The following is a 26,583-nucleotide window of genomic DNA, read 5'->3' on the forward strand; positions in this document are numbered from 1 at the left end:
GGAAGAAGGAGAAAGACAGGAAAATTAAGGAAAACAAAAAGGCACATTGCGTCCAGCGCTCATTCACATGCACTGCTCTATAAAGAACACTAACAAGGAACTGCGGGGCTTGAGGGGTTTTTTTGTTTGGTTTTGGGGTTTTTTTGGGTTTTGGTTTTTTGGGTTTTGGGGTTCTGTGGGCTTTTTTTCTTGGGGGGGTGTTTGTTTTTGCTTCGTTTTGTTTTGTTTTTTGCCATTCCAAGACTTTATATCCATGAGGAAGCTTTATTACTGCTTTTCTTCAGGTAGAAACCCACGTTCATCTCATTACTTCCATCTGGGTTCCATGTTTTAGAATCTAATCAACCTGACTTGGGAAAGCCATGCTTCCAGAGGCCATCCCACACTTTGGAGGGCATCTGTCCCAGCTCAGCCCAGAGAAGACTGACTTCAGAGCTTTGTTTCCTGAAGGAAACTGCCAGACTCAAGTTCACATCTGAATTCCTGAACTTGGAAAAGGGTAAGAAATAAAGATAAGTCAAATGGGACGGAGAATAACACCACAGTGAAAACCAAACAGCCATCATAAACCTCACAAGCCCAACTCCAGTGGAGACAAATTTCAGGCTCCTCCTGCTGACTTGTTTAGTTTCGGCTTCAGCAGATGCTGCTGCCAATTTGGCCATTGGGGGGTCTTAAGGTCAGGGGTTGTCACCGTCTTGTTTCTGTCCCTCTGGTGGCCACTAAGATGCACTGCCCTCCTCTGCACAGAGACTGGGCCCCACTACTCACGTTGGGAACAGCTACAACCAGGCAGTTGCCAATGCTTCCATTTTTCAGGAAAGCCAACAAACCAACTACTTCCTCCAAGGAAAGCTGAGATCACTCTCTCCTCCACCAGCCCCAAAGGGGAGGTTGTCTCTTGTGACACTGTGTTGCTACACATCTGGTCTATCAACTTACACTGCTCAGGGCCACACTAGCCTCTGCGATTTAGGGATATAGGAAAACGAGTAGAGTTAAGGACTCAGACTGTCTGTTCTTAATCATGAGGGATCAGGAACATTTCCAAACTGATTAAATAAGTTGTATTTAATGAAATAAAATATGAGAAACCATTTTTAAAAATGAACTAGATCTACAGATGCTAATATAGAAACATGTCCAAGATATTAGAGTTAGTGGATAAAGCAAGAATTGAAACTATGTGTCTAGGGAGATTCTATTTTTATTTTCTAAAAAATAGGAATCAATTGCTTCTCAGACCATTAGGCGAAAGGTTGGTAGGGGACTTTCTAAAGGATGAATCAAGCTGACAACACCTAAAACCATTAATCTCAACATCACTAAAAATGGGACAGACATTGTGTGCCCTCTGATAATCCATCTATGAACTATTCTTACAAAATATTTAATCAAGCTTCTATAGAACTAGTAAATTTACTGGAAACACAGGTTGTTTTTTAGAAATGTTAAACACACCAAGAGGGATGGAATCAGCCAAATTCAGAATGTGGGACATTCTGTAGGACAAATGACCCAGTTTCTTCAACAAGTAACTGGCATTTTAAGAAGGGAAGGGGTTACAGATGACAAGACACTTAAGAGACATATAAAGCAAATGCAAGGTGTGAAGCTTATTTTGCTCCTGATTTGAACAAAGCATTCTAAAAAGACACTTTTGAGATAATTAAGAAAATACTGATTATAGCCCGGGTGTTCCATAATATCATGTAGCAATCGTTGATCCTGTTAAATGTTGTAATAATTACCGAGGCTATTTGTTTTTAAAGTACTTATATATATGTAAATACTTACAAGCAAATGAATATGAGGTCTGGGATTTGCTTTTAAATAGTTGAGCACAAAAAGAAAAAAAAGAGAGGAATAGGAAGAATGGGATGAATAAATGAAACGAAAAAAATGATATCTTGGGCTTCCCTGGTGGCGCAGTGGTTGAGAGTCCGCCTGCCGACGCAGGGGATACGGGTTCGTGCCCCGGTCTGGGAGGATCCCACATGCCGCCGAGCTGGGCCCGTGAGCCATGGCCGCTGAGCTTGCGCGTCCGGAGCCTGTGCTCCGCAACGGGAGAGGCCACAACAGTGAGAGGCCCGCATACCGGAAAAAACAAAACAAAACAAACAAAAAAAATGATATCTTATTTTTAAAAAATGGTATTTTATTTGTATGAGAATTGTCTAGAAGTGTACCCAGGAAAACATTAAGCAGTTCATTTTAAAGGACTGTGGTTTAAAGGGAAGGGGTCATGGCGGGAAACTTTTGTTTGCATTGTCTATTCCTCTGTACCATTTGAATTTTTTAATATACACATTACTTTCATAATTTTAAAAGGAAGTATTCCCAAGTGTAAACTTTAAAATAATCATTTTATGTATTCATGGAGTCAACAGAATCTCCACATGCAAAGAGTCACTTAAAATGGATGGAATCAGAAGAGTTCTGGAATAAAGTCGGGGCACTCCAAAGATGCCGTTTTTACAGGTGTAAGCAATATTGGTTAGCTCAACCAAGCACCTGGAAGAAGAATCCTCTATCTGAAAATATACCCTTCAAGTCTGGAAATTCTCCCTGTGATGTGTTCCATCACAAGTATTTCCTTTTTTTGATTGGGGGATGGGGTGGGGACTGAGGATTTCCTTTTACTCTAGGAAAAGCACACTTTGCAGAGGCCTATAAACACGCTTTTTATAAACCCACAGCGAGCTTTCCTGCTGCGTCTTGTTGTTGATTGCCTCTGCTGACCTCTCCTGACCTATCCCTAATTCGGCCTCTCATTTTCTATCCTGCATTGTCATTCCCTCCACTCTGATATCCTGATCACAAAGATGACATGTTGAACAACAGATTTGAGAGAAAAGACTGAATCAGGCCCCTAGGTGAGATTAATGTCATAAGCCAGAGGGGGGAAAATGATGATGCTGTCTACTTGGGGTTGTAAGAACATCAAAGTAGTAAGAAAGAGATGCACAAAGAGCCTTCCACTAATTCCCATCTTCAGGAAGTATTTCCTACCGTCTAAACCCTAAATGGCCTAATTTTACACGATTGTCTGGGAGAGGAGAGAAAAACTGAGATGTCCTCCACTGACCTGAGATTTCCTGACACATCCTAGGAAGGCCATCAAAGGGCATTTACTGACAAGAGGAACACTGCTGGCTTCCCCTAGACAACTTGCTTTGCCTAATGTGATCAATAGGCTTCCTATTTTCTCTGATGCCCTCCCAGCCCCTACCCTAATCACCTATTCAACATGGCAAATGGATCACAGACTACACTACATTGAACCCTGCATATTCATATTTCATATAAATGTATTTTATTTGGGAGCTATGCTTCCTGAGCTTTAATTAATATCAAAATATACATGCAGGGCTTCCCTGGTGGCGCAGTGGTTGAGAGTCTGCCTGCTAATGCAGGGGACATGGGTTCGAGCCCTGGTCTGGGAGGATCCCACATGCCGCAGAGCGGCTGGGCCCGTGAGCCACAACTACTGAGCCTGCGTGTCTGGAGCCTGTGCTCCGCAACAAGAGAGGCCGCGACAGTGAGAGGCCCGCGCACCGTGATGAAGAGTGGCCCTCGCTTGCCACAACTAGAGAAAGCCCTCGCACAGAAACGAAGACCCAACACAGCCAAAAATAAATAAATTAATTAATAAACTCTTACCCCCAACATCTTCTTTTAAAAAAAACATATATATATATATATATATATATATATACACATGCATCGTGCACAAATTAGGGTGTCCTTGGACTGACTGGGAAAAAAGAATTCAAATACTCATACTGAAGAGAAACTAACAGCAAGATATGTGGTCAAACAGCTACACTACTGTAATTATTCGACATTTTTAACTGATCGCTGCAGGAAAGGAAGATAGAAACCAATGATAAAAGTAACCAAAATACAAAGATCAAGTTTAAAAATTGGCCAGTAATTTCCCCTGGTAATATTTGCATTTTTATTTATTTAAAAAATTCATGTTTTAGTAGGATGCCCTCCACACGTATACGATGTTGTTAACTACTTTAGAGAAAAGGGGGAAGTAAGGATGGACTCTATTTTTATGCCAAAATATTTTCAAGGAACTGACAGCTGTAAATTTCATTCAAATTTCGAGCCTAAGGAAATAAGACCACTTCCTCAGAATGAACCACACATTCTTGAGGCAACAGGATTGAAGTGTTCATAATTTTACCTAGTCTACAACTGTCCGATGAACATCTTCCCCCAGATACAGCACTAGTTAGTGCCACTGCAAACAAAACTAAATTCCACCAAATGCTGCTAGACCTGGTGGGATGGATAGCTGCTAATTTGCTCCCTTGGAGAAAATATTTTCTCTTTATAAGCAACAATATTATTGGAATAAAAAGCAATACTAAATGTGTGTAAAAGGCCTGTCATGCAGTAAATGGAGGCTATCTGTAGTAGCTATGGTAAGAATAGTAGTGACAATAAAGTCTTCCCTCCAAAGCAGAATGCTTACCACCACAGCAGATGTAAGTTTTTTTAAATTAATTAATTTATTTATTTATTTTTGGCTGCGCTGGGTTTTTGTTGCTGCGCGTGGGCTTTCTCTAGTTGCGGCGAGTGGGGGCTACTCTTTGTTGCAGTGAGCGGGCTTCTCAATGCGATGGCTTCTCTTGTTGCAGAGCACGGGCTCTAGGGCTCACGGGCTTCAGGAGTTGCGGCGCAAGGGCTCAGTAGTTGTGGCTCGCGGGCTCTAGAGCGCAGGCTCAGTAGTTGTGGCACACGGGCTTAGTTGCTCCGCGGCATGTGGGATCTTCCCAGACCAGGGCTCGAACCCGTGTCCCCTGCATTGGCAGGTGGATTCTTAACCACTGTGCCACCAGGGAAGCCCCCGAGCAGATGTAAATTTAAACAAGTGACATCACATAAGAAATATGTAGCTCAGGGCTTGGCCCAACATGACAGATTATTCCTGGAGCCAAGAGGAAATTCAGCAGCAATCCACTGTGCTGTTCAGGTAGGTCCAGCTCAGCCTGTGCAGAACTCTGATGGCCAAATTCAGCTCAGCAGGGGAAACAGAAAGATGGAAAAGATGGAAGGAGAAAAGAAGAAGGGAGTGGAGGCAGGAACTGCCTAGGGCAGAGCTGGAAGTCCTTATCTAGTGTCTCTAGCATCCAAAACAATGCTGGGGACCAAGTACAATTCAGTCATTGTGTGTTGGACCATAATGAACTTAAGTGGAAAGGGCTGGGTCAAGAGAGTATCAGAAAATGAAACATGGGCTGGAAATGGAAGAAAAAGTTCAAGAAGCTGCCAGTAAGTCCCAGCGGAAGTATGTTAACCTGAGAGCACACGCTTTTCACGGAGTATGCCAATACACATCTTGAAAGAATGAGTATATAAACCATGATGATCACATACTTATAGAGATGTTCACATACTCATAGCTCACTTATTTTCAAAATGAATTTTGGAGCAATTAATGTTAAAAATGCATGCATTGTGAGCACCTCATTAATAAAGTACGATGATATATGTCATCTATTTACAATGGACAGGATCTGTCCAAGGCAGAGAGACAATCTTGCAGAAGGTTTGATAGGGAATTTTAAGAAGCAACATATTTAATTCAAAAACAGAAAAAGTTTTATTTTGAGTTGATAGACAAATAAAGAAAATAAAAGTAAGGAATTTTAAAGCGGGGAACAATCTTGGAGGATAAATTCTGACTAGTTCAGTGTACAGTTGAGGAAACTGAACTGAGATTTATGCTTATTATGGTCCCTCTGCTCGTTAGTAGAAGGGTGGGGATGACAGCCAATCTCTTCATGCCCGGTTGATGCTCTGCCCTATTGTCTATACATAAAAACTTCATTGGGTTAAAAAAAAAAAAATCATGGAGGGTTTTAACTAAATCGCTGTAACTCAAGGTAGGTAATTTTTTAAACAAGTGTAATTGTTTTGTAGGCTTTGAAATCAAACTTTGCCTTGTTATATCCTAAGTGGCAAGATAATTTGCAAGTGGGTCATTTCTGCAAACAGACCTTTCCATACACATCGAAGGAGTTTAAGACACCAGGTGGCCCTGGGTGTGTTTAATCCCTGCACCATCCGTTCCCACTCTAGGCCCACTAACCTACTAGTGCGTATCTCCGTAGGATGAGTCATCATCCTTCTTCCTAGCAATATACATGGATTTAACATCTTTCCATGGAATTTCTTGGCCGTGTCTCTCAACTCCTATTTCAGGGAAACAAAACCTATGTTGGCAATGGATGTCACTGGGTCTTTCTGCTGTTACTGACATCAAGATAATCGATGCATATTTTAACAACTGGTAAGCGTTCAGTAAAACTAAGAAGTCTGATATCTTGAAGCAGTCTAAGTTTAAATCACTGGGGAAATATAATGGAGATCGGGGACAGATAGTTCTGAATCTTGATTAAAAAGTGAATTTTCTAAGGAAGTCCCTCTATGCCATCTTCCCCAGATTACGGCTCTAATAAAGATGGACCTAAGGGGAGTATCAGAAGAGGTGACCTGACTTTCTGGACTTTCTCTGATTTTGCAATAATGTTAATACCATCTCATAAACAGGAATAAAAAACAGCAGCCAGAAAACCATATCTATTGACCCAGGAAATATTCTTAGCTCTCAGCTATATGAGACCAGCTTGCTTCTAAGCATATTTAAATTTTACTCAGGAAAATAAGATGCTTTGGAGACCCTCTCTCTCAGAAACTCGCCTAGTGATTTCTTTTAACCAGGAGCCTGGCATCCTGGGCATCTTGTTGGCCTTCTATAAGAGACTTTGTCTTTAAAATAAAAACCATTTATTTTGTTCTGAGCTGCAACAAAACAGTAGCTTCAAAGAGAATTGAGTCAATGTGTGACATTTATCTTTAGGGCAAATGGACATGATCTTCTCTCTATCGTGTCCCCTTTCAGAGGAGCAGTGTCACATGTGCTGGGGCGCAGGGTCACATGAAAGAAACCTCCTCCTCCAGTGTCACCTCTCCTTGCAGGGGGAAAGGCTATCGAGTGGTGGACTCTTTAAGGAATTAAATACACCATGACCTGGCAACAACCGAATCCTGTTCAAAAAAGACGAATAAGAGCAGACCTAAAGGACACTTTTTTTTTTTTCATGGTTTGGAATTCCCTTGACCTAAAGAAAGTCAAAGAAATGCTAGTGTCTAAATGACTCAAGACAGGATTGGCTTTTCTAGCACATCTCCCTTTGTAACTCCAGAATCAACTTTATATGCCCTTTGTGCAACATTTTGAGAAACAGCTTTAAAATGTAAAGCCCCACTTGAAATCGGAATGGTGTGTAACTTATTTCTGTGGATTTTTAATTTTTTTTGGTTATTATTTGTTTATTTAAGTAGTAGGCAACAGAAACCCTTTCCCTGCTGTGAGACGTCAGTCCACCTACCTATTTTGAATTAAACTAAGATTTCTTTCTAAAGTAAAGGAAAAAAATAATCACGAGAACTGTTTAGAAGCATGGGTGACAGCTCTCACTGCATTCCCATAATGCTTTTTAGGTAAAGTCAAGTCACATCCAAATCCAGCCTCCAGGTGGCCCTGAAACCAACAGTACCGTGTGGAGAAAGGGAGAGGAGGGGGCAGAGAGAGAAGACCCACCTTCCCTTCCGCTCCTCAGATTCAAAAACCAGTGATCCAAGTGACACCGGACAAATTATCTCTCCATGGTACAAAGTAAATAACAAAATCAGATATTCTATCAACGTCTTAACCCATAATCCAGTTAGGATGCTGGGAAATGATGACATTCACTTTAAGTGAAAAGTGCACAGAGGTACCCCCTCTCCTATTTCCAATCCATGCAGTAAGGAACAGAACTTGTCCACCAACCTAAATGTCCATCAACTGATGAATGGATAAAGAAGATGTGGTATATATATATATATATATCTATATATATATACACACACACACACACACACACACACATACATATATACACACACACACACACACACACTATGGAATCTTACTCAGCCATTAAAAAGAATGAAACAATGCCATTGGCAGCAACATGGATGGACCTAGAGATTATCATACTAGGTGAAGAAAGTCGGACAGAAAGACAAATATCATATGATATCGCTTATATGTGGAATCTAACTTATTTACAAAACAAATAGACTCACAGACATAGAAAACAAACTTATGGTTACCAAAGGGTAAAGGAAGGGAGGGACTAATTAGGATTGGAGGACTTATAGATACACGTCACTATATATAAAATAGATCAACGACAAGGATTTACTGTAGAGCACAGGGAACTATAGTCAACATCTTGTAATAACCTATAATGGAAAAGAATCTGAAGCTGTACACCTGAAACTAACACAATATGGTAAATCAACTATGGTTTAATAAATAAACGTTTTAAAGAAACAGAACTTGAATTTAGGATGTGCCCACATGGACACACAGGGGATCATTTCAAGAGCCCTCGTGTTTCTCTTTGCACCGATCTTTTCTCTTGCGTGAGTTTTACAAAATGAATGTTTTGTTTTGTTTTGTTTTTTAATACAGTCACTCAGTCAATGGAGCCGCTCTGCCAAGTCTTGGACTGTGAACAGAGGCATGTGGAAAACAGGGGACACAGGTCCCTGTCCATCAGCAAAAGGGGTGGCAGAGCCCCATTCTGAGAAGTTCTTTTCCCTCCTCTTTCAGTTGGAACATGTTCATTGATTCAAATATTAAGTGTTTCAGCAACAGAATAAATTCAGTAAAGAAAAAAGAAAAAATCAATTTCATATAGATCTCCATATTCAATTCTGCTGAGAAGCCTGTGGAGGTATGGGCATGGATTAAGGGCATTTAAACCAAAAAGGGAGCACATCTCATCCCTGGAGTGTAGATCCTACAACGAAACAGGCAAACAGTCTATCGCCCACCCTGGAAGCTCGTGACCTCTCTCTCTCCTCTTCACGTGCATCTAGTCACTTGAGTGAAAAGTTCACACTTCATAACCATTGCTGGTTACACCCAAGACACTTGAAAATGACAAAGCCATTAGAGTCTGCTGTCAGGAGACAGTTTTATCAGTTCCCTCTTTCCAAGCCTTTAGCCACCTAAAGTTTATCACTAATTTTGTGTAAGTTTTTCCTAGTAACTAGTGTCCAGGTGAATTTACAGGAGAAATATCATTAATATAGTTATTTAATAACCAGATGGAGAATACTTATAAAGTGATATTTTACATAGATAGCCATACTTCTCTTTCTGCTGCTACCCCTAAATGAAATTTCTATAAACCAGGAGTGATTTATTCCCTTGCGAAATTACCCCACTCCCTCTGCTTGTCCCCCTTTTCCTAATTTTAGCCACTTTTCTCTTTATTTCCCCTGATGGCGAGTGAGAAGTGAAGAGTAGGGAAATTCAGAATTGATCAACATTCCAGGATTTTCTTGACACTTCAGAAACCCTGGAGTGAGCAGTTTGGATCACTTAAAGAGTCATAAAAGTTCCACATATCCATTTTCCTAGTTCTGTTCTGCTGTTTACACAAGCTTTCAAGTAATTATAATGAGTGCATATAGCTCACTCAGCAATTTAAATGGAAATTTGTCATAAATGCATCAAATTGATGTTAGTTGTGATTGTTCAGTCAATTATTTGCCATTCTAAGCCCCTGTCATCAACATGGCTGCAAATAATCAAAAGTTGGCTAGACGCACACAATGGCAGCGTTTCTACTGATGAGGACACACATGGCCCACTTCCTGTTCCAGTCTGGCAGGATATCCTCAAGAGACATCCGAAACTCCATATATCCATCTCTGGGACCCTGTATTTACCATGGGCATAATTTAGAAACAAAGCAGTACAAGAAATGATGTTTCCACTGTGAGGACTCAAGTGACTAAGTTTCTCCCTCAGATGAATAACTGTGAATGTCAAGCCTCTATAAAACGGCCACTTCTCCTTTGGAAAGACCGTCTCCACAAGAAAAACCCATGATTCACATTTTCCACATGCACATTCCTTCAGAATCTGATTGGACTGGAATAAAATAAAGCATTTGCAGGAAATGCTTTGATTACATCTGAATGACAATACTCTTTAGAGTTCTTGTGTGACAAGAAATTATGGAAGAACACGATAAGTAAAGGCTTACGTTCCACCAAAAAATTAATATAAATGCTAACATGAAAGTATACAGTGTGGTAAATTAGGGCAGAATAGCTACTGATGATACAAAAGTCCATTTGTCATGGAAGCAGTAGGACGGTAAGCTCTCTCTTGTCAACTGTTTCAAAAGCAGTGAGTTTTTCTTCTCCCCTCTGTTCAGGGATGCCATGCACTCCATGACAAAGGTGCTTTGATCGTCCCCTATTAAATATATCTTGTGTGGACCTAGCCTGAACTTGGTAAGAATAAAAGAAAAAAATCATTTCTATGCAATGGAGGAGTACTGTATGTCTCTAAGATTATTCATTACCTTTCAAAACTAAAGCTATTGGTGAAGTTTTTTTGTGTCACACATACATGAAAGAACCCCCTAGGCTACTTACTTAAAGTATTTTGTCATGCTCCTGCTTTTTTATTCCTGCCTCAGATCAGATGGGGAACCCAAGCAAAGAAGGCAATGAATTAGACGTTGCAACTGACAGGTAAACAAAAAAAAGACTTATATACAAGATGATGGAAATGAAAGCATCCATACCTGAGTTGGAGGGTTTAGACACTCTTCCCTTAGGAACTGGGAGTAACAATAATTCCAAGGATTGTGGTGGAGGTGGCGGCGGGGTCACTTTGTCTTGCTTCTTCTCTGAAGGCGGTGGCGGGAGAGGGTCCTCAGGCACCAGTGATGATTTCTCAGCCAGAAGGGTCCCGGCAGCCCTTGCAGCGACCTCTTTCAGAAGGGCCGCCGAGGAGGTCATGGAAGCCAGGGAAAGGAAAGAGCTGGCCGGGGGCGGGTGTTCCTGGCCAGGAGTCAAGCTTCTCTCGCTGACTTTCTTGGATAAAGCTGCCAAGGTGGAGCTGGCAGACTGGGAGCTGAAAGGGGAGGAAAAGGACTCAAATCGCATGGTCTCCTCCGTCCTGGTCAGCGATTTGTCCTGCAGAACAGCATTGGCTGCAGCTTTCAGTTTGAGGATGGCTGAATCCGGGGACAAGCCGCAGGTGGTGGTTGAGTTTGGCAACCACTTACCTTGATTCCATATGAAACGGTTACTTGGAGTGTATTGGTCATTCTGTTCCTGCTTCTCAGCCAACTTCCTGGCCAGCACGCTGAGCTGTTGGGCATGGTGGGACGGCGGGGAAAAGGAGAGATTCGAGCCGACGTTGACAGGGGACTCCACCCTGCCGTTGGCCGTGGCCGTGGCATCGAGTTTGAGGGAGCCGGCCTCTAGCAGCCGCCTCAAGTTGCTGCTCAAGGGCTTGGTGGAGCCCGCGGGATCATCATCACACAAAGAAGACACGCCGGGGGAGAGGTGATCTGGACACTGCAGTGGGTCTCGCAGGACCTCACCGTCGAGTGCCACCAGCTCCAGCGTGTGACTGCTGGGGGTCCCGCTTCCCAAGGAGGTGTCGGGGGAAGTGGACTGCTCCTGGATCCGGTCCTCCAGGGACAGCTTATAGTTCTCCTGGACTTCTCCATAGGATGCTTCCGACGGCGTCTCCGAAGAGTTCCCATACCAGTGTTCTCCTTCACTGAGTTCTCCCTCCGCCTCGTCCTGCCTACTAAAATCTGGGGGAATTAAGAAGATCAGGTTTACTCCCAAAGCGAGCACCAAGCAAGCCTGAAGACGCTCACATGGAGTCGTGGACATGCTTCTTCTGCCCCTCCACCCAAGAACCACACGAAAGACGGACACGACTTCAGAGCATGTCAGGGGCTGGGTCAGACCGTCTCAGCCTAAGGCTGAAAGGATGCTGAACAGGCCAAGGTAAAAACACACCCACCTTCTCCATGTGTTCATCGTTCTCATAATTATTCCAGGTAAAGGGAAATGGAAAAGGAGGAAAGAGAAAAATGGATCCGGTAAAGAAGAAACCGCTGCTTTCAATGATGGGGGAAATGGGAAGAAGCTTGTACCCTGGTGAAAAATCCCAGCATGACATCTTTAGGATTGTGTGGGAAATGAAAGAGGCAGACTGGCAGAAGGGGAAACACAGTGTGATGAGACCCAAGGCAGTGGGAAGCCACTTCTCCACTTGCTAACTATGAGTCACTTAGCTGGCTTGATACAGTAAAATGCAATTAACTTTAAGTTGATCAAATCATGTAAATAAAAACCTGCCTATTAGCTATTACACCAACTTCACATAGTTGCTCTGAAGCCTCCATCGTAATAAACATGTGACCATGTTTTGAAAACAGTCAAGTACTATATAAAAATGAGATCTCATTAGCAAACACTGTTCACATTCCTGATTTCTTAAAAGGGACAATCTCTCCCTGATTTCTTAAAGGGACAACGCATGCCGCTTATTTGAGATTCCAACCCCCGACTCGCCTGCCCTCTCAACATGGGTAGTGATTAGTAATTTGTTCCCTCACTCCACCCAGAGTCCCCTTTGGTTCTTTTTCTATCCATTAGTTTATCTGTCCACCTTACTGCTCTCACTGGCCCCCGGCACCGGTTAGTTGGGACTCTTTGCCATTCCAGGAGCACAAGTGGGCTCCGCCACTTTTCTACCTTTGCTCAAAATATTCCTTTGATCTGGAATGTCTTTCCCCGGAAAACCGGACGGTCCAACTCTGCCCATCCTCCAACAGCCAGCTCAGAGGATTCTTCCTCATGATTCTGCCTAGAACTCTCAGTCAGAATTCGTCTCTCTTTCTCATTCTTTCACTCACTCATTCAACAAATAATGAGGGAGTGCCTGCTGCATGTCAGGCGTTGTTCTAGATTGTTCTAGACTGAACAACGTTGAACTAAACAAAGATCCTGCCTTCTTGGAGCTTACATTCCAGTGGAGAAAGACAGATGTTAAACAAAATGAATAAATGGGTAAATCCTACAGTAAGCCAGAGGGTGATAAGTGTTATGGGAAAAGATACAGACGCAGGATGAGGAGGGTTGGAGGTAAGGGCTAGGTGAGTTGTCACGTTAAATAAGGTAGTTGGGGTGAGGCTTCACGGAGGCGGTGACATTTGAGCAAAGGACTTGAAAGACGCCAGCAGCTGGTCAGGCAGCCCTCTCTGGGAGAGGGGCCCAGGCAGAGGGGGTCACTGTAAACGCCCTGATGTGGGAACTTGCCTGGCATGCGCATGGACCAGCAAGGAAGCCAGTGTGGGGAGAGTGGAGTGAGTGAGTGAGAGTGTCAGAGCAGTAGGAGAGAAAGAGAAATAACAAGAAAGAGAGAGAAAGAGAATGTGTAAGTTATAAAGGAGGGAGGCCATGCCTATCAGTAGGACATTGTAAACTACTGAAAGGTTTTTTGCATCTGGTGCAACTGGGAACCACTGGAGCGGGAGGGGCAGGGCAGTGACTTGCTGTGACTCAGGTTTTCAAAGGTCTGTTCTGGCTGCATGTGGAAAAGAGAGCGCAGGTACAAGGTGGGAACAGGGAGGCCAGCTCAAGGTGATCGCAGGTGGGGAGAAGTAGCGGGATTCTGTGCATATTTTGAATGCAGACCCAACATTCCCATTTTTTAAATATTGGTGTTATATGACTCTAAATGAACTGTCTGCTACGGACTTATCTTCTAAAGAATTAGGTGGTGGTGTTCCTTGAAGGCAGGGATTTTCTTATTATATACAGATCACACATATGCCTAGCACAATGCCTGGTCCCTAGCAGAGTTCCGTGAAGGTTTAGGGATCGAGCCCAAATGCCCCACTGTGCCAAGTTTTGCTGTATAACATGCTGTTTCCTTTCCCAATAGAAATAGCTGCAAGTAGTAATGCACGAACTACAAGCTAATACACTGATCTTCCCCTGCTCTTTAGAGGAGAAATGTCACAAATGACAAATTCTCTTTCACTAAGTTAAAGTTCTGCAACTCTTTCCTGAGATTCCTTATTAAGTTATCAAGAAAATATAAAATATCAAATGGAATTTGCTGGAAAAAAGCAGACAAAATTGAGTTTTCTCTGTTAAGAACAGTCCGGCTCCTTGTGATTTGCCACATTTCCTTCTTCCCATTTGATTTCAACATTTTTCATCTTTCCTGAAATCAGGGGAACCCAGAACTACCCATCTCCCCAACGGATTCTCGTAGGGATGCTTTTACCAAACACCAAGCAGTCAACATCCATTTCAACAATAGGGCTAATTTTACGTTCCTTGGCAAAGCCCCTGTCTTGATTTCTGATTAAATACCTCATCCTTCAGAAAAATCACATGGGAACGATCTTATAAATAGTAAGAGAACTTAAAGATTTAAAAATCACTCCAGTAAGAATAGTTGAAGATCTTGTTCAAGGATCTCTCCTTTGATCTTTATTAACACTCACTAAATGAACTAACATAGGAAAACATATGTTTCAAAAGGAAATACTTGTAGATTATGTTTTTGTCAAACTAGAGTAGCTCAAGATAGTCAAGATTGGTCTAGAACTTTGTAGTATGAGGCAATTAACAAGGTACATAAAATCAGGGTTTTGAGAACCACAAAGAATTACAACCATATCCGTGTCCAGTCTTGTCATTTTACTGAGACTATTAAATAAAGGTTACCTGGCTGCATCAAAGGCACACAGCTAACCTACAGATAACACTGGAACCCAAAACCCAAATCTTCTCCACACCTGGCCCAAGGCTCCTTTTCAAAGCCCCTGCCACATGCCCTCTGAATAGCAACTTCTAGAAAGCTCTGAGCAGCTGTCCTCCCACCCCCAGCCAGCTATCCTTCCACCCTCTGGAAACAGAAATCAGCAAGAGAATTCTCAGTGATAAGGAGTGTATTCACTCTTTATTTTAACATAAACCATTAAGAGGTAAATATCCATTATTCCTATACTCTGATCTCTCCATTCCCTCTCTGACTCTTCTCTGTTGCTGTCCTCAAAAACTGATTTCGAACGCCTGAAGAATTCAACACATCTATTGGCAAAGCCCCAAAGGCAAAGTTTAATTTCCTGCCCCCCCCAGACCCTAAGTGAGCAAGAATATTCCCCCTCCAAATGTGCTGAAGCCAGTGAGTGGGTCAAAAACTAAAGAATTCAGGCTCTAATCCCATTAAGCAGTGATAAGGAGATCCAAACGTTCAAGAGTGTTAAAAAAAAACACACACAAGGACTTACTGTATAGCACAGGGAACTCTGCTCAATGTTATGTGGCAGCCTGGATGGGAGGGGAGTTTGGGGAGAATGGATACATGTATATGTATGGCTGAGTCCCTTTGCTGTGCACCTGAAACTATCACAACATTGTTAATCAGCTTTACTCCAACATAAAATAAAAAGTTAAAAAAAAAAAGACTGATACAAACAGTTGATATCCACTTTTAAAGGAACTTCCTCAACCTTACCAAAACACAGCCCAGAAAAAGCAAACAATCAAATAAAGCATTTCTTAAACAGACCAATTTAGGTCCTTTAAAACCCCGGGATATTTCTTAACCATCCATTTCTCCCTGCTTTGCAGACACGCTCACTGAGATACATACACTCTCTTGTGCACTGCAAGGAAACTCGGCTACCTAAAGAATATTTTTTAACTCGTAATATTCTATTAATCACTTTTCCAAAAATGCTGCTCCTGAAATCGAGGTTATTCAAGTAATAAACCAGCAAATAATTGTAAGGCATGACCTAGAAGGAGCCAGACCAGAAACCCGAGGAGAAACATCTCCGAAATTATTCTGTCATCACCTGAGGTCAAGCAAAAGGTGGGAGATGCACGCAGAGAAATGAATGCAAGAGAAGTTGGGACCTGCGGAGGTTTAGAGAAAACTCCTGACAGGCTTCGACAAATAGGCTTTCGGTTCATAAAACGGCGGCAACAAGGAGTTTTCTCCCACAAATATTAACTTTGTTTCCCTTCTGCTGGGCTGTTGTTTTATTTTCACATTCAGTTTCATTCTCCCTGGTCCAGTTGCGGAGAGCTCCGCTTCAGCGGAGCCTGCACCGCCACCCCCCACCCCCCCACCCCCGTCCCAAGCCTTTCACACCGCATGATGAGAAAAGGTTCTCTCACTGGGATGCTCGAATAGCATTCCTGCAATCTAGGGGATTAATCTGCCGGACGTTACGAACTTCAGAACAAGTGAGGCTTGACTTTTGACGCTCTTTCCCAACCTGAGGCTCCCCCCACGCACACACCCCATCCCCCAGCCCCACCCGGGGCTGCGAGGCTGTTCTGTTTCCTGGTCTGTCACCAACAGGGAACAGTGGCACGTAATCACAGGGCAGCGCACAGGCCACTCTCCTGCAGACGCTCCCCGCACATCCAGCCTCCACCATGGATCTCACAGCTCTCCTGACTGAGGCTCCCGGGGAAGCCTCCGAAGTGCCCGTGTAAATAACTCCCTCCTAGATCCATTATTTTTAACCTCCAGAACAGGAAGCTATTTCCATTGCTATGTCTCTGACAGCCAGGTTCACACTCATTCCTGTCAATTTTACACAACAGTCTGTTTTGGTGTTTTTCCCTTTAAATCAGAAACTCGAAGAATTAAGAATAGAAACGGTGCAATTACAGAATGAGAATATGCTGAATACATTTTGTTTCCATGTGGCAAATACTTCTCCTTTGGGGAAAACAAAACCAAATTTCACTACCTAACACATTTATTTACAATTCAGTCCTCAAGCCGAGAAACTGGGTAACTTGAGAGCCACAACTCTCGCTGCATTTTTTTCAACTCACTTCCCTTTCAGTTTGACAGTTTTAATCAGATGCATTTAATTGGACTGATATTCAACTCAGAAGGTCCTCATTCAGAAAGATGGGTAGGAGAGAGAAAAAAATATATAAGGAGTCGCCTATTAATTTTCACGCTTTTTGGCTGAGGTGAAAACGAGTGGAGATGGAAGCCGAAAAGCCTCACTTCTAAATCTACCCACAAACCATTCCCACCAGTCGGCCCACATGAATCTCACCAGCAGGTATTGAAGAGAACCAGGATTAAGCTCTCAGGACTCGCCTGGATGGAGCTGACTCATGTTCAGTCCTCTGGCAGCCAACACCCTCTTCTTGTGACCACAGGTGTGTTCACCTGGTCCCTAACCTTCTGGTTCATTTTCATCTACAAATCTTCCATGTTTTCACTTTCCACCTGATACACATCCATAGCTAAAGGCCACACATCACTATCAGTATTATCAGTTATACCTGGAATACAAACCTTAAATCATACCACAGACTTTTCCTTGCAACTGTATACAAAAGCAGTTTGCAAAGTTTATGGAGCCGTGTACAAAAGTTATTAGTAAAACCAGTGCTGATAATTGGTTTCATTCAACATTTACTGAGCATTTACCATGTTCAGGGAACTGTTCTCTGCAACAGGGCGCCTAGGGGAGGCAACAATTTCTAGGCCAACAGCTTATAGTCAACAAGGAAGCCAGGAATGCATAATCCTATGAAACACAATGACTAGTACCATCAAGCAAGAGTCGTGTGTGCGTAAGAGAGCGAATCATTCCAATTGCGCAGGTGGCTTTGGAAAGGGACCTCAGAGGATGAAGAGGATTTCAACAGACGACGCTGGAAATTCATAAGAGGGCTCACTCCTCTGGGAACTATCAAACAGGAAACAGCCCAGTTGTGGAGTAAGCTAATATTCTGGTGACCAATGTTAGATAAACTCACCTAAGGAAAATGTTTCCAGATTCTTCACATTTACAAAACTCACCGTCTATTGATTTGTTAAGGGCAGATTTGACCAACTACCTTACCCTACTTACTACTTTGGGGTTGTTGTTGTTGTTGTTGTTTTTAATTTACTTATTTATTTATTTTTGGCTGCATTGGGTCTTCATTGCCAGATGTGGGTTTTCTCTAGCTTTGGCAAGCGGGGGCTACTCTTTGCGGTGCACTGGCTTCTCATGGCGGTGGCTTCTCTCGTTGCGGAGCACGGGCTCTAGAGAGCAGGCTCAGTAGTTGTGGCGCACCAGCTTGGTTGCTCGGCGGCATGTGGGATCTTCCCGGACCAGGGATCGAACCCGAGTCCCCTGAATTGGCAGGCAGATTCTTAACCACTGCGCCACCACGGAAGTCCCCACTACATTTGAAATCAAACTGTTAGGTTATACATTCCTGGGGCAGGACCGTGATCAATTCCCTTTTGTATTTCCCCTCGAAGCCCTGCCCATAGTAGGGGTAGGTCGTAGGGCTTCTCTGGTTGTAAACGACAACCAGAACTGCAGGAAGCCGTAGGTAATGTTCTTGGTCCCTACATCACTGAGAGGGACACAATGTTGCTAGCGTCAGAGAGGGTGTGGAAAGCACCATGAGGGCTCCCTCTCGTTTGCCTCTAGTCTCTTCTCGGAGGTTAACATCCTCCTGTCGGGCCACCTTTCCTGGCTGCGCAGGTTCTGGGTTCTCACTCTCAATGACGTACCATGGCAGAAAGGTCTTTCCTCCTCTGATTGACTGCTGCAGGTCACGTGCCACTCCCTGGACCTATCGCTGAAGCTAGAGGGCAGGCTTAACAATGGCTCAATGTGGGTCACAGAAGAAACGAGAGGAAAGAGGCACCAGAAGGACAAAAGCAATGACCTCTCTAATGTTTCATAAAGGTTTAGTCTGATGCACGTCAGGCGGTTCGGAACCCATTTCGTGATTCTGAGCATAAAACATATCCTCCTTTAGGCCGATTTACTTGCCAACTTTTCAGTTGTCCCTTTGGAGCCTGAAAGCCTCAGCACATCCCCCCACACCGGTTCTGCCCTCAACGAAGAGACCTTTCAGGGGTTCGGGGCTCCAAGTCCACAGTCTGAGTGACAGGCATGGACAGGTAATCGGCTCTGCAGGACCAAGCCGCGGAGGCCGCAGTTACAGGACACCGCTGCCCAGGGGCACCCATCCGCTGTCAGCGTGGCCAAGAAGAAAATGTAAGAATTGCTAGTTATTTTAAACTGCCAGGGTGGAGAAGACAACCAGATCCCTGTCACCAGTCCAGCTGAGGAAAAGGTGACGTGAGGGCATGGGGAAATGAGAGGAAGTCTGGAGAGGATAAGAGTCCGCAGACTGAGATAGCAGAGCGGCCTCCTGGGTCAAAATGAGCATTTTGCACACGGCAGCGTTTGCAAATTATTGTTGCAAGTGTCCACGAGGAAAACAAAGGTATCACAAATGAGCACATCGCTCCTTACCTTCAGAGTGAGTTCCAAACAGTACCTAAGCCCGTTTCAGTATTCTCATATAAAGTTGCCAGATCTTCCAGAGACCGAGGAACTACCCAGGCTCCTCCATCAAACAGCTCATCTCAACGTGAATGGCAACTACTCCATCCCTGCAACTGCTTAGACCAAAATGCCACAGCCAGTCTCCTCTATCCTCTTTCTCTCACCACCACACCCCATCTAATTCCTTTGTGGATTCTGTTGGTTTTACTTGCAACATACATCCCAAATTTTGCCACTTTTCACCATTACTACAACGCCCACCCTTGTGTACAGCACTGCACCCTTTGCCTGGACTATGGAGGTAGCCTTTTTTTTTTTTCCTTTATATGTCTTTATTGGAGTATAATTGCTTTACAATGTTGTGTTACTTTTTGCTGTATAACAAAGTGAATCAGCTATATGTATCCATATATCCCCATATCCCTCCCTCTTGAGCCTCCCTCCCACCCTCCCTATCCCACCCCTCTAGGTGGACACTAAGCACCAAGTTGATCTCCCTGTGCTATGCAGCTGCTTCCCACCAGCCACCCATTTCACATTTGGTAGTGTATGTGTGTCCATGCTACTCTCCCACTACGTCCTAGCCTCCCCTTCCCCCGTGTCCTCAAGTCCACTCTCACTCAACGTCTGCATCTTTATTCCTGCCCTACCACTAGGTTCATCAGTACCATTTTTCTAGATTCCATATATATGGGTTAGCATTCGGTATTTGTTTTTCTCTTTCTGACTTACTTCACTCTGTATGACAGACTCTAGGTCCATCTACCTCACTAAAAATAACTAAATTTCGTTTCTTCTTATGGCTGAGTAATCTTCCATTGTATATATGCGCCACATCTTCTTTATCCACTCGTCTGTCGATGGACATTTAGGTTGCTTCCATGTCCTGGCTATTGTAAATAGAGCTGCAATGAACATTGTGGTACATGTCTCTTTTTGGATTATGGTTTTCTCGGGATATATGCCCAGTAGTGGGATATCTGGGTCGTATGGTAGTTCTACTTTTAGTTTTTTAAGGAAACTCCATACTGTTCCTGTTCTCCATAGTGGCTATATCAATTTACATTCCCACCAGCAGTGCAGGAGGCTTCCCTTTTCGCCACACCCTCTCCAGCATTTATTGTTTCTAGATTTTTTGATGATGGCCATTCTGACCAGTATGAGGTGACACCTCACTGTGGTTCTGATTTGCATTTCTCTAATGATTAGTGATTTTGAGCATTTTTTTTTTGAGCATATTTTCACATGTTTGTTGGCCATCCGTATGTCTTCTTTGGAGAAATGTCTATTTAGGTCTTCCTCCCATTTTTGGATTGGGTTGTTTGTTTTTTTGATATTGAGCTGCATGAGCTGCTTGTATATTTTGGAGATTGGCAGTAGCCTTCTGACTGGTTGCCTTACTTCCAATTCTTGCCCCACTATTCTTAGCCAGCAGCCAGAGTAAGCTTTTAAAAATATCTCCAATTCCACTACTCCATCCACAAAGCCTCCACAATGGCCTCTCACATTTCTCAGAATAAAATCCAAAACCCTTACCTTGACCTCAAGGCCCTACATAATCTGTATCCCTCTGGCTTCATCTGCTACCACTCTGCCTTGTTAATAAAGTAGGCTCCCACCTCAGGGCCTTTGCACTTACTATTCCCTTTGCCTGAAAGCTTTTTCCCCCCAAAAGAGCCACATGGCTGACTCCCTTACTTCCTCAGGTCTCCCCTCAAACATAACTGTTTATTTGAATAGAAGCTCCATAAGAGAGAAGGCTTTGTTTTGCTTGCTGCTGTATCCTCAATACTTAGAATGGTACTCACCGGAGCACACGCTCAAATATTTGCCACATGTGTGAATGAGAAAGAAGAATGGGCTTGGGACTTCCCTGGTGGCGCAGTGGTTAAGAATCCGCCTGCCAATGCAGGGGACACAGGTTCGAACCCTGGTCTGGGAAGATCCCACATGCCGTGGAGCAACTAAGCCCGTGTGCCACAACTACTGAGCCTGTGCTCTAGAGCCCGTGCTCTGCAACAAGAGAAGCCAAGCAATGAGAAGCCCACGCACCACAATGAAGACTAGCCCCCGCTCGCCACAACTAGAGAAAGCCCGTGCACAGCAACGAAGACCCCACGCAGCCAAAGATAAATAAATACATTTTTTAAAAAAGAAGGAAGAATGGGCTTAACAATCAGAAAGGTAGCCCTTGTCTGTACTGGAAATGAGAACTGTTTTCCAAATTACAAACGACAATTCTATTTTTCTCATGTGAGTCAAACACAGAATAGGGAAAAGAGCCTGTTTTTGCAAACTTTTCCACCAGAGCCTCCCTGGTGGCCAAGAAAAGACAACAGCAGCCTAGGGAAATGTGGGACTGAAGCTGATGCCCCCTCCAGGAAGCCCCAAATTTCTCTGAGTTTTAGCTTAACATTTCAAGTGAATTCTGCACTCTATACTATAGCTGTGCTTGTCCTTACTTAATAATATGGGGGTATTTCTCACAAAACATCCAGAAACATTTAGTCTCCTGGAAGGTGCACCATTTCCCTCTGGATATCCACCTGCTTTGGAGAAACATGTACCCTATTTGGAGAAGCAAGAATGTATGAAAAGTATGTAGCACACTGTCAAGAGCTCAGTAAGGGGTGGCTGTCAGTGTTACTATGATTACTGTCAGAAAACAGCACTCGTCCTGGTACGCCCCACTTCAGAGAGCAAAGCAGAAGCCCAGAAGGTAACTTCCCAGGATGATACAATGGATCCGCTGGATATCAAGAACTACAACTCTATTTGTTGAAACTGAATTTTGTTATAGGTATTATTTTAGAGATGGAAAAGCCTTGGAGATTGAGTTCATAGGTCTATCCTCTAGGCAGAGGCCTAGAGAGAGCTGGTGATTTGTCCGAGGTCCCATATTGATTCACAAAAAGATTTGAGCTCAGATGTCCCAATGTAGAGGTCAGTGCTTCTACTACTGAATCACTAAGTGATCATCGCTGAGTGAATGAATGAATCCTAGAATGAGGCCTGGAACACTGCAGGTTCCCAATAAACATTTGTTGAAAGAGTAAACAGTCATGTATAAAGCACTGGAAATGTACCTGGTTCTATATTGGGTGTTTTAATATTCACCAGCAAATTTGATCCTCACAATAATTTTATGTGGTAGACTGTACTCTCTTCGCTTTACAGACCAGAAAACCAAGTTTCCAAAAGGCTTACTTAATATACACACTTAGTGACAAAGCGAGGTTCAAACTCATACCTTCGGAAAATGAGTAACCTGACCAAAAAGTAATATTTCAGGTAATCAAAAAGTACCAAAGTACCTTGATGTAGTCAGCATATTTTTATTTTGTTTTGATGGGATGTAAAAATGCATACATACTCAAACAGGATGTGTGAAACATAATTACTATGTTTGTAACATGATTATTATGTTCTGAGATATGTCTCAGAAACTCCTGGGACTTTTCAGCAGCTTGCTCCCATATTATATAGCCCCAAGTAATGGTATTTTAAGTTACTACTCCTACTTTAATAGTCTTTTGACTTCTTTTTCTTTTTTCTATTATGCCCTACACAGAGCCCCTTCCTTCTAAATTTGAAGATTTTTTTGTCTGCCATAACTGAAAAAACAATCACCAGGCTTATTAAAACTGTGCAAACTAAAGATGAAAACCAAGTGTCATAGGTTGAATTGTGTCCCCCCAAAAGATGCTGAAGTCCAACCCCCAGTACCTGTGAATGGCATCCATTTTAGAAATAGGATCTTTGTAGGTGATCAAGTTGAGATGAGGTCATTAGGGTGGGCCCTAATCCAATATGACTGGTGTCCTTATAAAAAGGGGGAATTTGCACACAGAGACAGACAAGCCATGTGAAGATTGTAGTTGTGCTGCCACAAGTCAAGAAACTACCAGAAGGTGGGAGAGAGACCCACAACAGATACTTCCCTAGCACCTTCAGAAGGAGCATGGCCCTGCTGATACCCTGATCTTGGACTTTTGGCCTCCAGAACAGTGAGACAATACATTACTTTCGTTTGACCTTCTTTTGAATCATGGGAATACAATATCTGTTTGCTTTGTTTGTATTAAATTATTGCATATAATTGTCATAGGATCTTATCGATTAAGAATAATTATTAAAAGAAATTTTTATGTCATTTAAGCCATCCAATGGGTGGTACTTTGTAATGGCAGCTCTAGAAAAAAAATACACTTAAGTTTGAATGAAGGCCTGAGACTTTTTTCTGGGGTTGTTCACCTTTGGATTCTAAACCATAGCCTCAGTTGGTACTGTAGTTTTTGTATAAGCTGGGTTTATTGCACAAAACTGACCACCCTGCCACTCAGTGTGAAGTCACCTGAGGCTGCAGAGATTACAGACTAAAAGGTTATTTTTGCTTCTCTCTAAACTTTAGCCAAATTTCTGTCAAATGTAAGATTTTGAAAAAGACATTAAGCAAGAGAAGTCTTTTATAATTAGAGCAACTTAGAAATCTCCAAACAAACAAATCTATCTATCTATCTATCTATCTATCTATGTGTGTATATATGTACTCATCACCACATATATTGTAGCAAATTAAAAAGGAGGGGATACTTGAAAATATAGTATGAACCCACTGGTCAGAAGGCCAATCGAGAGACCAAAACAGGATTGGTTAGTCCACAGATTGATTCCTTGATGGTTAACCCTTTCAGGCATCTCCATGTTACAAAAAAACATATAGAATTTGTCCCCTCAAGCAATCAGAAGTAAATTTACCATGGCTACCATGGTGTTACCAGAAAAATTGTCTGCTAAGGCTGATAAATAGGTTGATTATCTGCTTCCTTGACTTTTATTTCCTCTTGTATAAATGTTTTCATCCCAACATTACCAATACTTGTTCTAAGATGAACGATAAATTACCAAACTACTGAAATCACCAGGAAATTCTTAATAGATCAAAAAAGAACTTAATAACAACAAAAAGCCATAATAACATAATAATGCACTCTGTAGTCTAAGAACAGCCCTCTATAGAGAGATAAATGGCTACTTAGTAAAATCTTAGCTTATACATAAAATGATACATTTCTTTGTGGGCACATTTACCAAGTGTTGACAGCAGGCACCTTGGAATGAAACATATCACGGTCATAACTGTTCTGACTGCCACAGAAAAGTTCACACAGTAAGCCCTTTATTGACTAAAAATATATGTATATCCAGAAGGAAAAGAGCCTTAGGGGATAAGAGATTTAGCAAGGGAGAGGAAATTGCTTTTTATTTAGTGATTAAATACACATAAAACAAAAGCTGCAGAGGAAGCAGCTCCTAGCTCCCACATACTCACAAAATGAGATGGTGCTATGGAATTGTGTGAGAATATTTCTTTGGGTTATGCATGAGAATCCATGACACCAAAGAACACCACTTACAAGGACAACCCTAACTTTAAACACTGATTTAGGCCAACAGTTTTAACCTTTACTGGAACCAGGCTTTGTGCCAGGGCTGCTATCTAGTGGTCAAATGTTCTCTTATTTGTTCTCTCCCTTTCTTTTCCCTGCCCACCTTCTGGCACACACATACGAAGTCAATGATAGAAGGCCAAAAGACAGCGGATACAACAAAATCTACAAGCAACCAACAAACCAGAGCAATTCCAAGGGCCAGAATACCCTGGAGCTGGATTAACAGCCCCTTAACAACCAGGAGTCCACCGGTTTTGTCCACTTAATTCTCTCTGAAGAATTCCAGGGGTGATTTCCTTTCTTCCCGGACTTTCCTCAGGCATGCCCACTTGGGGTTTCACTAAGAAAACTTTGCTAAGTCTTTCACCTGAAAGAAACCTGGCACTGTTCTCTAGTTGTCTGTCACCAGGAGCAATGCTCCAGAGAAGAAAACATTCATTCCACTTCCCAACAAAGCTCAGTCCTTCTGGAAATGCATCAAGTGATAAGGCTGAGGTCAGGGAATATGTCTACTGTTGCTTCAGATGAAGGTTCAACCCCAAGGTAAATGCCCAACAACAGCAATAAATCCCTCTGACACACAGATGTATGGCCCCAAAATGAGCCTGGCCGTTTCCCGGGAGTGACCTCTTACATTATTCGTATGTCATCTCCTCTCGCTGTTAACCTTTTGGGAGTCTGTAAAATGCCCCAATTCTCTATTTGAATAACCACACCACTTCTTTTTCATCTTATAGAACTGAGAACTCTCTGCAGCCCTCTGGCTGCAATATTCTCCCACATGTTATAACAACTTAGTTACCTAGCTTACCCTCCACCAATAACTGGTATTTGAAAAGCAGGATGACAAGCTATAGGGTCATTTAAAGCTTTCATTTGAAAAGCTTTTTGATATAAATATTCTCAACGACTCAGGCTTTGTTTTCAATCTACATGGTTTGAAGCTACTTAGAAGAAAGCCAAATTCTTTTGGTAACGTCAATAGTAGTGAATCCTGTAAAGCAGGGTCAGCAATCTTTTTCTGTGAACAGCCAGACAGTAAATATTTTAGGCTTTGTGGTGCACATATGGTCTCTGTCCCATATTCTTTGTTTTTGTTGCCATTGCTTATTTTTTTTAAAACAACACTTTAAAATGTAAAACCATTCTTAGCTCAAGGGGCTGCACAGAAACAGGCAGAAAAATAGGTAATTTTTCTTTATAGTCATAGCAGAATGGTGCTTAAAACAATACTGGAAATTCGGACAGATGGCAACAAGTTTCATCACCATCTTCTTGATCCAGCCACTTCTGTGAGTCACTAAGGACTTGGGTGCCTCGGTTTCTCATCTATAAGGGGGTTTAGAATAGATCAGTGATTTATAAACCATACCCTCAAAAACCCTAGGACTCCAGGGAAGGGCATAGTTGTGTGGATCCATTTACCTTTCACCTCAGCACGCGGCTAACCTGCAGCCCAACTTTGATCTTATCTATACACGAGCGCTCTCCTTAAAGACAAGGGTTCACTAATTTTTTTTTTTCTTTTTAGTTTTAAAAACACTGCATTAGATGATCTCGGGGATCTTCCTGGGGTGCATCCTCCATCAGTCTATTATTGGATAATCGATCCTTTTCCAATCATTGTATGGAGAAGTGTCAGGTAGATAGGAAATGATTTTTTTTAAAGTATCTTTACTGGAGTATAATTGCTCTACAGTTGTGTGTTAGTTTCTGCTTTATTACAAAATGAATCAGTTATACATATACATATATCCCCATATCTCCTCCCTCTTGCGTCTCCCTCCCACCCTCCCTATCCCATGCCTCTAGGTGGTCACAAAGCACCGAGCTGATCTCCCTGTGCTATGTGGCTTCTTCCCACTAGC

At 42.6% G+C, this 26,583-nt stretch overlaps 1 protein-coding gene across 3 annotated transcripts in view; it reads right to left on the reverse strand.

Annotated features, from left to right (window-relative positions):
* ZNF827 (zinc finger protein 827) overlaps positions 1-26,583 on the reverse strand; it is a 181,556-nt gene that overhangs the window by 132,899 nt on the left and 22,074 nt on the right. For all 3 annotated transcript variants that reach the window (XM_060115977.1, XM_060115981.1, XM_060115989.1), the window contains exon 2: positions 10,683-11,708. In XM_060115977.1, coding sequence (XP_059971960.1) covers positions 10,683-11,708 — 1,026 coding nt within the window. The remainder of the gene's footprint in view (positions 1-10,682; positions 11,709-26,583) is intronic.

Source organism: Mesoplodon densirostris, chromosome 1, assembly GCF_025265405.1.
Source record: "Mesoplodon densirostris isolate mMesDen1 chromosome 1, mMesDen1 primary haplotype, whole genome shotgun sequence".
Lineage (NCBI taxonomy): Eukaryota > Metazoa > Chordata > Mammalia > Artiodactyla > Ziphiidae > Mesoplodon > Mesoplodon densirostris.